General features: G+C 41.3%; 1 protein-coding gene across 1 annotated transcript in view; it reads left to right on the top strand.

Annotated features, from left to right (window-relative positions):
* Positions 1 to 7,741: 7,741 nt before the first annotated feature.
* LOC122817219 (sodium-dependent lysophosphatidylcholine symporter 1-like) overlaps positions 7,742 to 15,156 on the top strand; it is a 985,499-nt gene continuing 978,084 nt past the window's right edge. The window contains exon 1 of the mRNA XM_044090437.1: positions 7,742 to 8,152. Within this exon, the coding sequence (XP_043946372.1) occupies positions 8,078 to 8,152 (75 nt within the window). The 5' untranslated portion in view covers positions 7,742 to 8,077. The remainder of the gene's footprint in view (positions 8,153 to 15,156) is intronic.

Genomic DNA, 15,156 nt, shown 5'->3' with positions numbered 1-15,156 from the left:
CAAAGCCCCGAGAGGGACAGCGGGGTCGGACAAGGGTCCGATGCCACTAGCCCCCTCGGAGCCAACAGTGGAAACCCGATGACCAGATCCCTCCAAGGAAGGTCTCAAGGAGGAGATCGGAGCCGAGGACGATGGAGCCGAAGGATGTATCGGCTCCGGCATCGAAACAGTCGCTGTCCCGAGAAGCTCCGGCTCCGAACTGCGGTGTGGAGTCGGAGGAGGAAGTTCAAGGATTGGGGCTATAGCCGAAGTCTGTTGAGACGGGCTATGGAGCATTTGGGCCAGTGCCTGAGACTTCAACAGCCTGCTTACCACCCTCTAAATCGTGGTCAGACAGCCTGGAAGATCTCGAAGATCGGCTCCGATGGCTCCGCTCCGACAAAAGAGGAGACCCCGGAGCCGAGTGGATACTCAGTATAGAAGGGGACCGAGATCTCTTACGGGTCGAAGCCATCGGAGCCGAAGTCCCTTGAACTCCAGATGGAGCCGAGGATATCTCGGCTCCGATGCTGGATAAAGTGTCGGCTCCAGCCGGAGCCGACAAGGCCACAGTAGTCCGGGTATCGGAGCCGGTCGGCGCCGAACCCACTACTTGAATAGAAAATGTATCGGTCCCAGCCGGAGCCGATGTCGGCTCAGACGGAGCCGGAGCCACCGGAGGAGGCTTGGACACTGTAGCCTGAGCCTTCGGTGGCTTAGGAGGTTTTCCTGACCCTAATTTAGGAGGAGAACCTTCTGGCTTAAGTAAGCCTCGGAGGATGAGCTTATTCCTCCTTTCCTGCAGGACTCTCTGGCTAAAAGCATGACACAAAGCACAGGAGTCCTGCAGGTGCAAAGGCCCCAGGCAATAAACACAAGAAGTGTGACCGTCTGTCAGAGACATTTTCTGACAGCACTGGTCACACTTCTTGAAGCCTGAGACCTTGCCTTCTTTTGACATCCTAGGAGGATGGAAACACAAACAATCCCAACAAACACACAAATTAATCCCTTACACAAACACACAGGAAGGGAATAACCAATGGGGAATTAGGCCTGACTAAAAACTTTAGACTAAAGATTATAAAAAGTTTGAAAACAAGGGAATAGGGTGGGCCTGTAACTAACTACAGACTAAACTGACACTAAAAGGGAAAAATAACCCCCTAACTAATCTTTTTCTTATTTCACAAAGAAAAAACTTACCTCAGCTGGCAAAGGAGACCTCTTTCGCTAAGCGGCAAACGAGATCTGAGGTAGTTCCGCCTTGCATCATGGGATATAGGGTTGCCTCGAGCTGGTAAAAGGAGTTCTCGAGCTAAAGCAAGTGCCGAGTCGGAGCCGAGGATCGGCTCCGAACCCATCCAGCAAGAATGAAGGCGAGATTGACAACTTAACATTGACAAACTACTTGAGAGGAAGTCCCTAGCAAGGATTGAGCAGAAGATTTACTCTCAGAGTCTGGAAGATCCGAAAAAAACTGATAAACCTGAGAAAGAAGAGCCAACACATACCTAGAGATATGGGTCTGATAATTAATAGCCCTAAAAGCTAATGTAGCCGAAGTATAAACCTTCTTACCTTGCCTATCCATGGTTCTACTTTCCATGTCAGAAGGCAGTAATTTGGATGAAGGAAGCAATTGAGATGGTTTATCAGAGGCAACAGACACCACAGAGGGGTCAGCAGCAGGACATTTAAACAAAAAGGAACAATCCTCAAAAAACCTATCAGACTTCTTGGGAGCAGGCGGTAGAGAATCCAGCACTTTAGAGGCATTGGAAAAAACATCCAATAAAGCAGCCAAGACAGGAGGAATGGCCACAGGTTTAGGAGATTCCATCTGCAGTAACTCATAGTACCAATTATGGACATCCGAAACCTGGGCACAATCCCACTTAAAAAAATTAAATCATCCTAGAGACTGTGTCCCCAAAGGAACTAGAAGGATTATATGGACTATGAGAGTCCTCCTCCTCCTCCTCAGACCCGTACTCTAAAGGAGAAGGAGTCTGGGTAGAATAGGCAAGGGATTCATTATCAGAATTCGCCTCAGAAGAATTCAGTTCTCTGGGTCTTTTAGGGGAAGAAGAGGACCAAAGAGGAGCAGGAACCAAAACCCCTTGAGGAGGCCTTAACGACAGTAAAGCATTAAATAAACCCTGAGTAAAGGCCTGCCACTCACTTTGTGGATCCTTAGGAGCAGAAGAAACATGATTAGTTTTCGGTTTCTTTTTAAGGGGACGTCCGTCCTAGAAACCTGAGAAGGCCCTGACTCAGGATGGCATTCCACAACTGTAGTAGGAACTTCTTCCCTAAAGAGAAACTGCAGAACCCCCTCTAGACCCCTAGGAAACAATCAACCATGGTTCCCGCTGAACACTTGAAATAGACGCTTGCAAAGCCTCATCGGATGTGCTGCCCACCAGATCCTCACCAACCTCCAACCCAGATGCGGTAGAGGAGTCTGACAATACAACTAGGCAAGTCTCTGGGTTTGTAATAACCTTGGGAGAAACTCCCGGCAGAGGCTGGACAACGAAAGATTCCGGCTTTAACTTATGTACCTTCTTCTTCCTTGACGGCTGACCCTAGGGGCAGGAAGTTCCATCCATAGTATCTTTAGCAAGAAGCTTAAGACGCTGGTTCTCAAGATACAATGAAAGGGAAGAAAGCCTACTACGAAGAGTTTTAAGGACAAATGCCTGACAAATTAAACAAGACATATGGTTGTGAGCAGCACCTAGGCAAAAAAGGCACTTATCGTGGTGACCTTTATGGGGAATCAGTCTCCCAAACTGGTGGGTTAAGACAGTAAAACAAAGCTCCAGTAATTTGTCAAAAAAACAAAAAAACAAAAAAAAAAACACAATTTTTATTTACTTATTGCATTTGTTTACTGGGAAGGTCCACTGGGCCAAAAAGTGCCCATTTTTAGTGGAGGCCCAGAGAAAAAAGCTCCACAGAGATGTATACAATACATAAAATTTGATAAAAAACCTCAAATAGCAATTATAACAATTTAAACAGTGTGCAGAGTGTTTGACAAAGAAAGATAAAAAGGCAATGCACCTGAATAAATCTGACTACTGACAATATAACAGAAATTATTGATACAGAAAGAGGTAATGCAGCTGAATGTAAAAAATTAATTGCCAATACATATACACAAGGGTCCAGAAGTGGATTATCTATCAAGGAATAAGCGTGAAGGATGGAAGAAGGAAAGGTGGGAGAAGAAGGAGGAAGATACCAAAAATATGAGGCAAAAATCTGGAAATTCTGCAAAAATATGTACAGTTGAGAGGCATGCGATGAAGACGCTAACCCATAATCTACATAGCCGGCTTTAGGCACCAGTGAACCCTGCGGTCACTGGGGGCCTCCTGTTCTTGGGGGGGGGGGGGGCCCAAGCACAGCAAATTATCTTATCTTGATATTTTGTAACATGTCTGTCAAAATAACAAAAGCTACTGCAGCAATCTTGTATACTTAATAAACCAGGTGGGTAATAACTCTTATTTATATCTCCTTTAAAATTCCAAGATATCTCTGGTTATAGTAGCACCCACAACATAGCCAGCTTTAGATACCTGCAATACCTGTGGCTGCAAGGGAGCCCCTTAATCATCCTTGATTTGTGTGGGGGCCCTACAAAAGCAGCTGATGGATTATGCTCTTTAACCTGAACAGTGCTATGGTATGACTCTAGTAGGAATAAGCTGATAATGAACATAAGCAAGGTAAGCAACAGAGAAATCAACAGGTCGGAGTGACTGATTTGAGTGCAAACCTTATATTTTAAGACGAGCTAATGCTTCCGATCTTCAAGGATGTTTTTTTTTCAGTACTGGTAGAATACCAGATACTACAACTCTCAACTTCTTTGCAGGAAAATTCATCACAATTCCAAAAATATTAGCAGAATAAAGTCTTAAAATCAGGAATACACTTTAAATATTACTCTAATTCACTTAAAAAAGTAACACCTTTTGCATCAACATGCATTTTTTTGGATAATAGAAAGTATAAATCTCTAATGCCTGGAATTATTGACTGTCTGTATTCCTGAATGATTTATTAGCAAATCAAACTTTTTTATGAAGGACAGAGCAAAATTATGAGCAAAATCAGGGAAAGTTTGTGAAATCAGGGACAGTGACAGGTATGCATTACTCCTCAATGAGATAAATAAGTGACTTGCCTATGATGCTGTTTGATGACTGCTAAACAGCAGTCCCTGGTTTGGTGTGGTAGTACCAGTGTTGCACAATGTATTGCTATTTGCTGAAATAAGTACAAAACTAGTACTGCTATAGACTCTGTGTGTGTTTGTATAAAATATCAGTGATTTGTATCTCTGCACACACCTAATAATGCCAGGACACATACATTATTCTTCTGGGTATCAGTGAAAAATGTAGCTAACAAGTAATTATATTTCAAAAATAATGCATAAAATATATCACAGAACATTCAGACTCTTCAATCTTCAAAGAGTCTGGTGGTCCCCACTCCCCAGACTGTATAAATTGATACAGGGGGCTCCCTTAACTATCCTTGACTGTGTGAGGGCCCCATAAAAGCAGTTGCTGGTTGGGAAAAACTAAGAAAAAAAATGTATTAATTTTCTGACTACGCTCTTTAACTTGAACAGGGCTGATAAACCTGATAATGTCCTCGGCTCTCAATTGCACCCATTCTAATACCAGTCCTACTCAGATGCATGTGTACAGAAAGCTGTTGTAGGTTATGGGATGGGTTACTTCTTTAATTTTCATTACAGTCTAACCACAGAGATGTGCACATGAGGTCATTACAGTTTTTGTTTGGGCTGAGGACAGTGTTTTCATTGTTTTTTTTTTTACTTTTCTCACAGACCTCAGACATGTAAAAAGAAGGGTACTATAACTTGTGTAGGGGCAGTGTGTAACGATTAGGGGCAACAAAATTGAATACATTGCTATAATCATTTTTCTTTTCACTTTCCTCACAATCACACTTAAGGCATGTACATAGGCAGCTGCCTTTGACAGTTTGGGTTAACGGAGGAGTCATGCTATATTCATGTATGTCAATACTCACTTGAAACACATGACACTGGCAATTTGAACATTCATTCCAGTCTAACACCAGAGGGATATATAGGCAGTGATTGTCTTTTTTTGGAGGAGGGGTTAGGAAGGCAGGCCATATTCGCAGATTGGATCTATGTATCCAGACAATAAATGGCTCGTTAGATTTTCTGTGAACTACTATTTTGTCATATTTGAATATTAAGCCTTGGGCACATCTTATGTCATCCTTGAAAGAAAAAGAAAGGACTGAAATTCTTTTCTTACTCAGGTTTTTTTGTTTAGGACACCATCAGATTAAAATGTTGGGAAAATGCTCGAAAATGGGCCTCAGGACACCTATATATGGCTTCTTGGGCCCTGGCTTATCTGAGTTTCCTGAGTGGTTGTTACTGTGCTGTCTTGGTCAGGAAGGGTGTACTGAAAGGATGCAAAGGAAACTTAAGTTAAACAGCAACACTGAAATTTCTTTCCTTATCATCATTTCTGTTCAAGCCATCACTGGTCTGGAAGAAAAGATTATGTAAAAAGGAAAAAAATTAAAATGCACTTTAGAGCATATACACAGCATTTCACCTAAGTCCAGACCTATACATAGAGTTGCTATTATGTATCATTGTTGCAAATAAAATGCCAGTAACTGTGAACATCCCTCTGTTAGAAGGGTGAACATAGTGTGGTACATAGGGCTGGCGTTCTGTAACAGCATTGTGGCCGAAGGTTAGTCTGTACATAACTACTTCTGAAAGTTTGCAGCATGAACTAAAAGGCTGCTTTGGAAGGGTGGCAGTGACAGGGTGATACTTTGACGGAAGTGCCTAGGGGCCCCCAAACTTGACATTTGTTGGGGCCCCCCAAAATGCTAACACCGGCCCTGATAATCTATAAGATCAACATTTCCTACTGAAAAGCGTTGCCAAGTCATAGCACGCGCCGTACACATCATCATTCTCTTTCGGCTTTTCCCGTTAGGGGTCGCCACAGCGGATAATCTCTTTCCATTTCTTCCTATCCTCTGCATCTTGCTCTGTCACACCAACCGCCTGCATGTCCTCTCTCACCACGTCCATAAACCTTATCTTAGGCCTTCCTCTATTCCTCTTACCTCGCAGCTCCATCCTTAGCATCTTTTTCCCAATATACCCATCATCCCTCCTCAGCACATGTCCAAACCAACGCAATCTCGTCTCTCTTGCTTTGTCTCCAAACTGTCCAACATGAACTGACCCTCTAATATACCGATTCCTAATCCTATCCATCCTAGTCACACCGATTGCAAATCTTAACATCTTTAACTCTGCCACATCCAGCTCCGACTCCTGCCTTTTTGTCAATGCCACTGTCTCCAACCCATATAACATAGCTGGTCTCACTATACTCTTGTAGACCTTCCCTTTCACTCTTACCGATACACGTCTTTGCAGCTGTTGCTATGACGTAATTAGTAAGGTACGCACTCGCAGATGAAAAGAGAAGATTGGGATGGTAGGCAAAACTGCGCATGTATATGTGCGCGCGTAAAATAATAGCAAGCCTATCTTAGCTGATCATCCGCTGTAGTAGAGTTATGTTAATCGAAGAAAAGTATTTTAATATTTACATGACCCCATGGCATACACGTGTACCTGCTTATTAGTAAACAAAATGCGTTCCCTGTCCGACTTTACTTCGACAGGTAGCACTGGCAGTTCCGCTACAAGTCTTACTTCATTAGACTGTACATAAGGTTGCCACCTATACCTCTGGGGCAGCCTATATGGGGTTATAGCAGCCTGCGAAAAACATGAACAAATGGCACATGTCCTGCCATTTAGGACTCCTCCAATAGTTGCATAGATTATTTTGTGCCTGGAGTGGCCTAATGTTATATGAAACAGCAAAACGAACTCAAATTCTACAAGGTTTTATTTTGGCAAAACATGTTACCCTAAAAAGTCCCCACTTTTTTAACACTCGAAAAGGCGGTAAAACCATAACTGTACTGGAGTTACAGATACAGATTAGCAGTTATAGCCTCCTCTAATATTCCTGTGTTTGGAGCGAAAACAAATTACAAAATGACTGACGTGTCAGATAAAGTATAGGAGAAAATGTATAAAAGAAACGATTTCTTGCAAATCTGTCTGCCCGAAAGTGTGTACTACGGTAAAAAGAACATATCTCTGAACTGTCCAAAATTTTGTCTCATATTTTTGGTCTGTTCCTCATAAAATTTTGGTTTCTGGCAAATTATTTGGAGATCGTCAAAGACTGAATGTAAGAACATAATGGCAGATATTTGAGACGACGTTAAACTCTTCAGGAAATGCATGTTAATGTAAAAAAGAATTCTATCAAATTTCTAAGTTTGTAAGAGTAAAATGTAAAACTTGTCCCTATTTTTAAGCATTTTTAAGTTTGTAAGAGTAAAATGTAAAACTTGTCCCTATTTTTAAGCATTTTTAAGTTTGTAAGAGTAAAATGTAAAACTTGTCCCTATTTTTAAGCATTTTTAGTTGTGCCCCCCCCCCATTTACGGCTTTCTTCAGATTTCTAACTCATAAGAGGTTGAGAGGTATGAAAAGGAACAAGCGTACAAAATTCCGTTTTCATCTGCAGGATGAACCCGCCCTCTCCCTTGTATACACTTCTAGTGCAAATTATACAAGTCACTGCTGTGGATTTACTATACTACCAGCTCCTCCCCAAGTTATTGTCAAACTGCGTCACCGGGAATGTCTATAGTAAACCGATTGTGAAAGAATGTGTTTTGTCCAGCAACTTCACAATTTCCAAGTTATGTCTTGTAGTAACCCCCTCACTGACCCGATAAGGACACAGCTCCTGAAGGTAGCCGGGTGTAACGTGCTCTCTCCTCCTTACACCAGCCCCTTCCTCTGATGTTTGGTTTTCTTCTTCCTGACCGTTACCTTATGTTGTGGTGCTGAACTCTGATACTAGAGTCTTCTCCCCTCAGCAGCAATCACTCACACCGGTTACTTTCTGGAGAGCCTACTTCCACTTTCACTTGCCACTTTCTTAAGATGTCTGACGAGAAGACCCCGGGAAACGGCTGTGACACAGCTGATGAAAGAGAGCCCGCTTTAGAGCCCAGTGAAGTAAGCCTACATTGTTTGTTTATGAATGCCTGTCACAACGCGGCTGTCAACGGTTATGAGCACTTCTTGTCATGATTCAACCGTATTTGCCTTGTTCATTCGCGGGATTTCAGTACGTATGTTTCACCAGTACGTTTAATTGATGTTTATTGACTGGAAGTGTCCGGCTAGGAAGTCCCCCATTGACAACAAAATTGAATTTGTTGGAAAAAAACGCCGCAGAAACATTAATGTGCTCTATTGCTTTTGTGTGTATGGGGGTGGGGTGGAGGGGGGTGCCTCCAACTGGCAGCAAGTTCATACAGCCTAGCTGTCAACTCCAATGGTATTTTATGGCCTCTGATTTTTTCCTTAGTATCTTGGCTAATTATCCATAAAATGTGTGACAGTGTGGAAAAGTAGATGGTAATGAAATCTCTTAACAGCATCGGTAATATTACTGATTTATATTTACATCCTGTCTGCTCTTCAGAAATGCACGCTAATAAAGCCAACTTTTTCTAACATATTTATTGAGTGAATAGTGTATAGTTGTGTTATTAGCTCTGTAAGTAGTACACTCACTTTGAGTCTGGGAAGAAGGCTGTTTTATGCCAAATGAAGCCGCTGGGTTTATTTATATTCAAATACTGACACTTCAGCTCAGCATGAAAGCACGTCCTTAGATGGCACCTTAAAAACCAAGGTCCCAGCTACCTGAGCTGATGGTAGCTCTGCTGGAAATAAAAGATTATGTAGCATTTAAGGAGAGTTAATTACAGCATCCATAAGAAAAAAATAGCAACATATAGAGACACAGGAAGATGCACAATTTACCTATTACTTCCCACTACTGTCTAATATTGTAGTTAAGCAGAGTCGCATTAGTGATGTTATTATGTAACAACATAGCTCATCTTTACTGATATATTTTCCAAATAATATACACTATCATTTCATCTTTATTGTACTATTAAGTAATTTACAGTTTTGATAACACACATTGCGTTATACCCTCACATCAGTTTCACTCAAACCCATAATTACTTGTTTCATCTTTTTTACCGTACAGTTTTGAATCTTTACACATTCTTAAAAAATGGTAAAGGGTTCTTTATTGCTACTTCATTTTGGGTGTTGTTAAGGGGAATTTGGTGTCCTGAAAATTTCCTAGTCAGTGTAGTGAAAAAGGAAGGTTAATGGTTTTGACTGAACCAAACATGAAAATTGAAGACGTGCTAGTTTAAAAATATCTGTAGTAAGATGTTGTTTATATTGCCCAATTTCTAGAAAAAACAAGAGGGGTAGTGTATACCAGCTGCCATGCTGTCTGCAAAATTTGTTACTAAAATGCTGGTTTGTGAAAATTAAAGCCACATTCAATTTCCTACTGTTATTGATTTCTATATTACAGTCCCAAAATAATGGCACATGCTTTTTATTTTTATAAAATTAAGCTAAAAGGAGCAACTTGCAGCTTGTGATAATTTTGACGCTTTCTGAAAGATTTGATTTGGCTGGTTGAAAACTATACGCAGAGACCATAAGAAAACTAGCTGAGTTTTATAGTTGCATTAACTTGTGCCAGTAAAACCTCACATTTTAGTTTTGTAACTATATAAAAAAGGATATTCTTCTGCAAATATGTAATATGTATTCTGTATACTGCAGAGTTGTGTGCTAATCTATATCCATATCTACCTCATTCCCCACTGTTCCTCACGTTGTCCATTATTTAAGGACACCCCTGATTTTTCCCATAAAGTTAGCTTTCTATGACAAAACAGGTGAGGGTCAGAATCATTAAATGTCAAGCATTACAGTTACAAACAAGTTATTCTCAAAAATCAAAAAAAAAAAACAAAAAAAAAAAAACACCTCAATGCAAATCCTTTAATTCTGCTTGCTTACTAAGCAAATACTGCCAGTATTTCAAAAAAGTGTTCTCTGTTTTGGTCTTTTATGCCTGATCAGTTTTGGATTTAACCTAGGCTCTAGAGATAAGTTGACATTTTCAATCCATTTCATACTTTTCAATTTTCCAGATTTGTACCTCATATTTTTAGTCTGCTCCTCATAAAATTTGTGGTTTTCTGGCAAATCATTGAGGTATGAAGTCACTGAGTACTGACAGTCATTTTAGTTCCAGATTTCATATCCCTCAGAAAAAGCACATTAGTGCAAAATCTGTTATTCTAGCAACATTATAAAGTTTATAAGAGCAATTTTTGAAAATGTTCGTATTTTTGTGACTTTGTCCCTCTATTGTTTTTGGCCTTTACCAGATTTCTGTTTTTTAGTGGTTGAGGTATCATCTCCTCAGTACTGAAGGGTTTATTGGTTTTGTACAGAAAATGGTGTAAAAAACCTGAAAGTGTACAATCTGTGTATGCAGTAGCTTACCAGTAATCAGTGTTAGCCCTTAAGCCTTGTTTCTTATAGATATTTCCTTCCATAAATGTGGGCATCAATTCCTGCTGCTTTTTCTGTTGTATTCCCTAGGCCATATTCTGAACATTTTGTTTAATGATTACAGAAAATGAACTTTGCAACACTTCTACACAATTTTTCTTGGTTAATGAACACACTTCTCTAAACTGGTCTTCTTAAACAGATATTGTCTAGCTTTAGAGGTCTGCAGAGAGAGCATGCCACTACTTTAGACAGTGTTAAGCTTAGGCATTTACATGCTGCTTGTATAGCTGGTCATTTATACCATGGGCTGTGTGTACCACTGTTATCCAGTGACTGTTGCGCTCTGAATACTTCAGCCTACTTAGTTTGTGGAATAGATTTTGTAGCTTCAGCTGTTCTTGTACATAATTTACTAGGCTGTTAGACTTGAGAACACACAGTAACTAATATGCTAATGTTTTCAAGAATTCTGCTTTTAGCATTTGTTGCTAAAATTAAGCACTGGCTTAGCTTCATGTCACAGTAGTGCCATGTTTCAGACCTCATGCTTACTGATGTGATTAATTTCTTATTTTTATTTCTGGATTTAATGTTTATGTTCTGATTTTGTTTCACTAATCCTGCCTGTGGCTTTTCTATGGCCTTTTAACTCTCAGATCGATTTTTTTTTTTTTTTTTTTTTTTTTTTACTCATTTTAGATATATTGCTTCATTAGCAAAGTAGGGATTAATGGCATTTGAATCCAAGTTGCAAAATGTTTACTGCTAATTGTTGTAAAGAGGTAATTTGTTATCAGCAAAATCTTGCAGGCAAAACTGATAGACTCATTCTATTTTAGCAGAAGTATGTTGTATCTGCCTTTATGTTTTGACAAAATCTTAATGGTCCTCTCAGCAATATTCTTAGTCAAGATTTATAAAGTGGTATGTGGTTGAAAGAGAAATGTTTTGTAAGGTCTGCTTTTGTAATACCAATTTAATTCTGTTTGAGCACTAGGAATTTTTTTTTATCATAGAACGTTAAAACTTTACTTCCCTACTCAGATGTTCATAGGTGTTTACTAGGCTAATGACCACAAGGGCCTTTTTAAGCCTAGCCGTGCATCTCAAAAGGTCTGACAAGTTCTGGTATTCTTGATAAGTGTAAGCAGGGGCTTTGGGAGATGAAACATTACAAGCAGGGGCCTGGGAGATGAACCATTTACAGGCTGCCTATGTCCATTAGAAACATAGGTGCCAAACCAGGGAGGAATTTCCTGTTCTCCATTCAATTGTCCAAGTTACACTTGAATTGGGTTAGGGAGGAACTCTGCTTCACATGGATGGGCGACCTGTTCCAGAGACGGGGTAGTCTCGGGGATACATACTTGTCTCTCCAGCAGGTCCTATTTGTATCACAGGCAAGGTTTAAGTCTTTAGAATGGGTAATTCTGGCACTGTTTTGTGGATCTGCAGGAGGTCCATCAGATTGGGGTCCGACAATGCCTTGTATGCCAGGCATAGATCTCCTCTCAAAAGCCTGTAGGAGACAGAATACAGGGATAGGGCCTTGAGTCTGCATAGGACGTTACTTGTGCCCTGTATTCTTTTAGTGAGGAACCTCTGTGGACATTCCAGTTGTTGGATATTCCTGTTTAGGTACATACCAAAGGGGGCATTGTACTCAACGATAGGTCTGATGAATGCAGAATACAGTGGAACAATGACTTCCTTGGACCTAGATGCCATACCTTTGTTTATAAGTTGTGCAACATAGAATGATTTCCACACTAACGTAGACTTGTGATGGTCAAAGGTTAGGTGTGTCCCTAAGCCCCTGACTACTGGGTCAGCTCTAAGGGGTGTGTTGTCAATATGTTAGTTACCGGGGGTGGATGACTTTCTGAAGGATCTTCTTCTTTCGGCTGCTCCCGTCAGGGGTCGCCGCAGCAGATCAACTGTTTCCATTTCTTCCTGTCCTCTGCATCTTGTTGTGTCACACCAGCCACCTGCATGTTCACTCTCACCACATCCATAAACCTTATCTTAGGCCTTCCTCTTTTCCTGTTACCTGGCCGCTTCATCCTTAGCATCTTTTTCCCAATATACTCTGCATCCCTCCTCAGCACATGTCCAAACCAATGTAATCTTGCCTCTCTGGCTTTGTCTCCAAACCTTCCAACCTGGGCTGACCCTCTAACATACTTATTCCTAATCCTGTCCATCCTCGTCACACCCAGTGCAAATCTTAACATCTTCAGCTCTGCCACGTCAAGGTCTGACTCCTGCCTTTTTGTCAATGCCACTGTCTCCAACCCATATAACATAAGCTGGTCTCACTACCCTCTTGTAGACCTTCCCTTTCACTCTTACTGGTACTCGTCTGTCACAAATCACTCCTGACACTCTTCTCCACCCACTCCATCCTGCCTGTACTCTCTTATTCACCTCTCTTCCACACTCACCATTACTCTGAACTGTTGATCCCAAATATTTAAACTCATCCATCTTCACCACCTCTACTCCCTGCAACCTCACCATTCCTCTATCCTCCCTCTCATTCACACACATATATTCTGTCTTAGTCCTGCTGACCTTCATTCCTCTTCTCTCTAGAGCATATCTCCACCTCTCCAGGGTCTCCTCCACCTGTGCCATACTCTCACTACAGATCACAATGTCATCTGCAAACATCATAGTCCACGGGGACTGCTATCTGATCTCGTCTGTCAACCTGTCCATCACCATTACAAATAAGAAAGGGCTCAGAGCTGAATCTTGATGTAATCCCACCTCCACCTTAAACGCATCCATCACTCCCACCGCAGACCTCACCGCTGTCACACTACCGTCGTACATATCCTGTACCACTCTTACATACTTCTCTGACACTCCCGACTTCCTCATACAATACCACAACTCCTCTCTAGGCACCCTGTCATATACTTTCTCTAAATCCACAAAGACACAATGCAACTCCTTCTGACATTCTCTGTACTTCTCCATCAACACTCTCAAAGCAAATATCGCATCTGTAGTGCTCTTTCCTGGCATGAAACCATACTGCTGATCACTAATCATCACATCCCTTCTTAATCTAGCTTCCACTACTCTTTCCCATAACTTCATGCTGTGACTGATCAGTTTAATCCCTCTGTAGTTACTACAGCTCTGCACATCACCCTTATTCTTAAAAATCAGTACTAAAACACTTTTTCTCCATTCCTCAGGCATCCTCTCACTTTCCAATATTTCATTAAGCAATCTAGTTAAAAACTCCACTGCCATTTCACCTAAACACCTCCATGCTTCCACAGGTATGTCATCTGGACCAACAGCCTTTCCGTTCTTCATCCTCTTCATAGCTATCCTTACTTCCTCCTTGCTAATCCACTGCACTTCATGATTCACTATCCGCACATCATCCAACCTTCTCTCCCTCTCATTCTCTTCATTCATCAGCCCCCCAAAGTACTCTTTCCATCTGCTCAACACACTTTCCTCGCTTGTGAGTACGTTTCCCTCATTATCCCTTATCACCCTTACCTGCTGCACATCTTTACTAGCTTGGTCCCTCTGTCCAGCCAATCGGTATAGGTCCTTTTCTCCCTCCTTAGTGTCCAACCTTTTACACAACTCGTCATATGCCTTATCCTTAGCCTTCACCACCTCTCTCTTTGCCATGCACATCATCTCCTTATACTCTTGTCTACTTTCTTCATTTCTCTGACAATCCCACTTCTTCTTCGCCAACCTCTTTCTCTGTATACTCTCCTGTACTTCTTCATTCCACCACCAGGTCTCCTTGTCCTCCTTCCTCTTTCCAGATGTCACAGCAAGCACCCTTCTAGCCATCTCTCTTACTAGCTCTGCTGTAGTTACCCAGCTATTCGGTAACTCTTCACTGCCACCTAGTGCCTTTCTTAACTCTTCCCTGAACATCACCTCACAATTACCATTTTTCAATTTCCACCATTTGATCCTTGGTGCTGCCCTCACACTCATCCTCCTCTGCTTGATCACCAATGTCATCCCACAAACAACCATCCTATGCTGCCTAACTACACTTTCCCCTGCCACCACTTTACAGTCTCCAATCTCCTTCAGACTGGCCCTTCTACATAAGATATAATCCACCTGTGTGCATCTTCCTCCACTCTTGTGCGTCACCCTATGCTCCTCCCTCTTGTTAAAATACGCATTCAACACAGCCATGTCCATCCTTTTCGCAAAATCCACTACCATCTGACCTTCTGCATTCCTTTGCTTAACACCATACCTACCCATCACTTCCTCATCCCCTCTGTTCCCTTCTCCAACATGCCCATTGAAATCTGCTCCAATCACCAGTCTCTCACCCTTGGGTACACTTCTGATGGATACTGTTATCTATTTATGTATTTATTTAATTTTATTTATTTTTACTTTTGTTTACTGGGATAGTCCGACTGGGCATGGATCCCATTTTCAGCGGAGGCGCAGGGAGAAAAGCTCCACAAAGATTAGTACAGCAAATGCAATCAGTATAATAGATATGTTAATAAAATATAAAAGTTAATAAAGTACAGTTTCAAGGCCAAGAAAGGAGCAAAAAGTAAACTATAAGGAACACATTGTGTTACAATAAACAG

Source organism: Protopterus annectens, chromosome 12.part0, assembly GCF_019279795.1.
Source record: "Protopterus annectens isolate FY-2018-M chromosome 12.part0, PAN1.0, whole genome shotgun sequence".
Taxonomy (NCBI): Eukaryota; Metazoa; Chordata; order Ceratodontiformes; family Protopteridae; genus Protopterus; species Protopterus annectens.
Note: the sequence above shows the minus strand (reverse complement) of the source record. Positions and strands in the feature narration are given on the sequence as shown.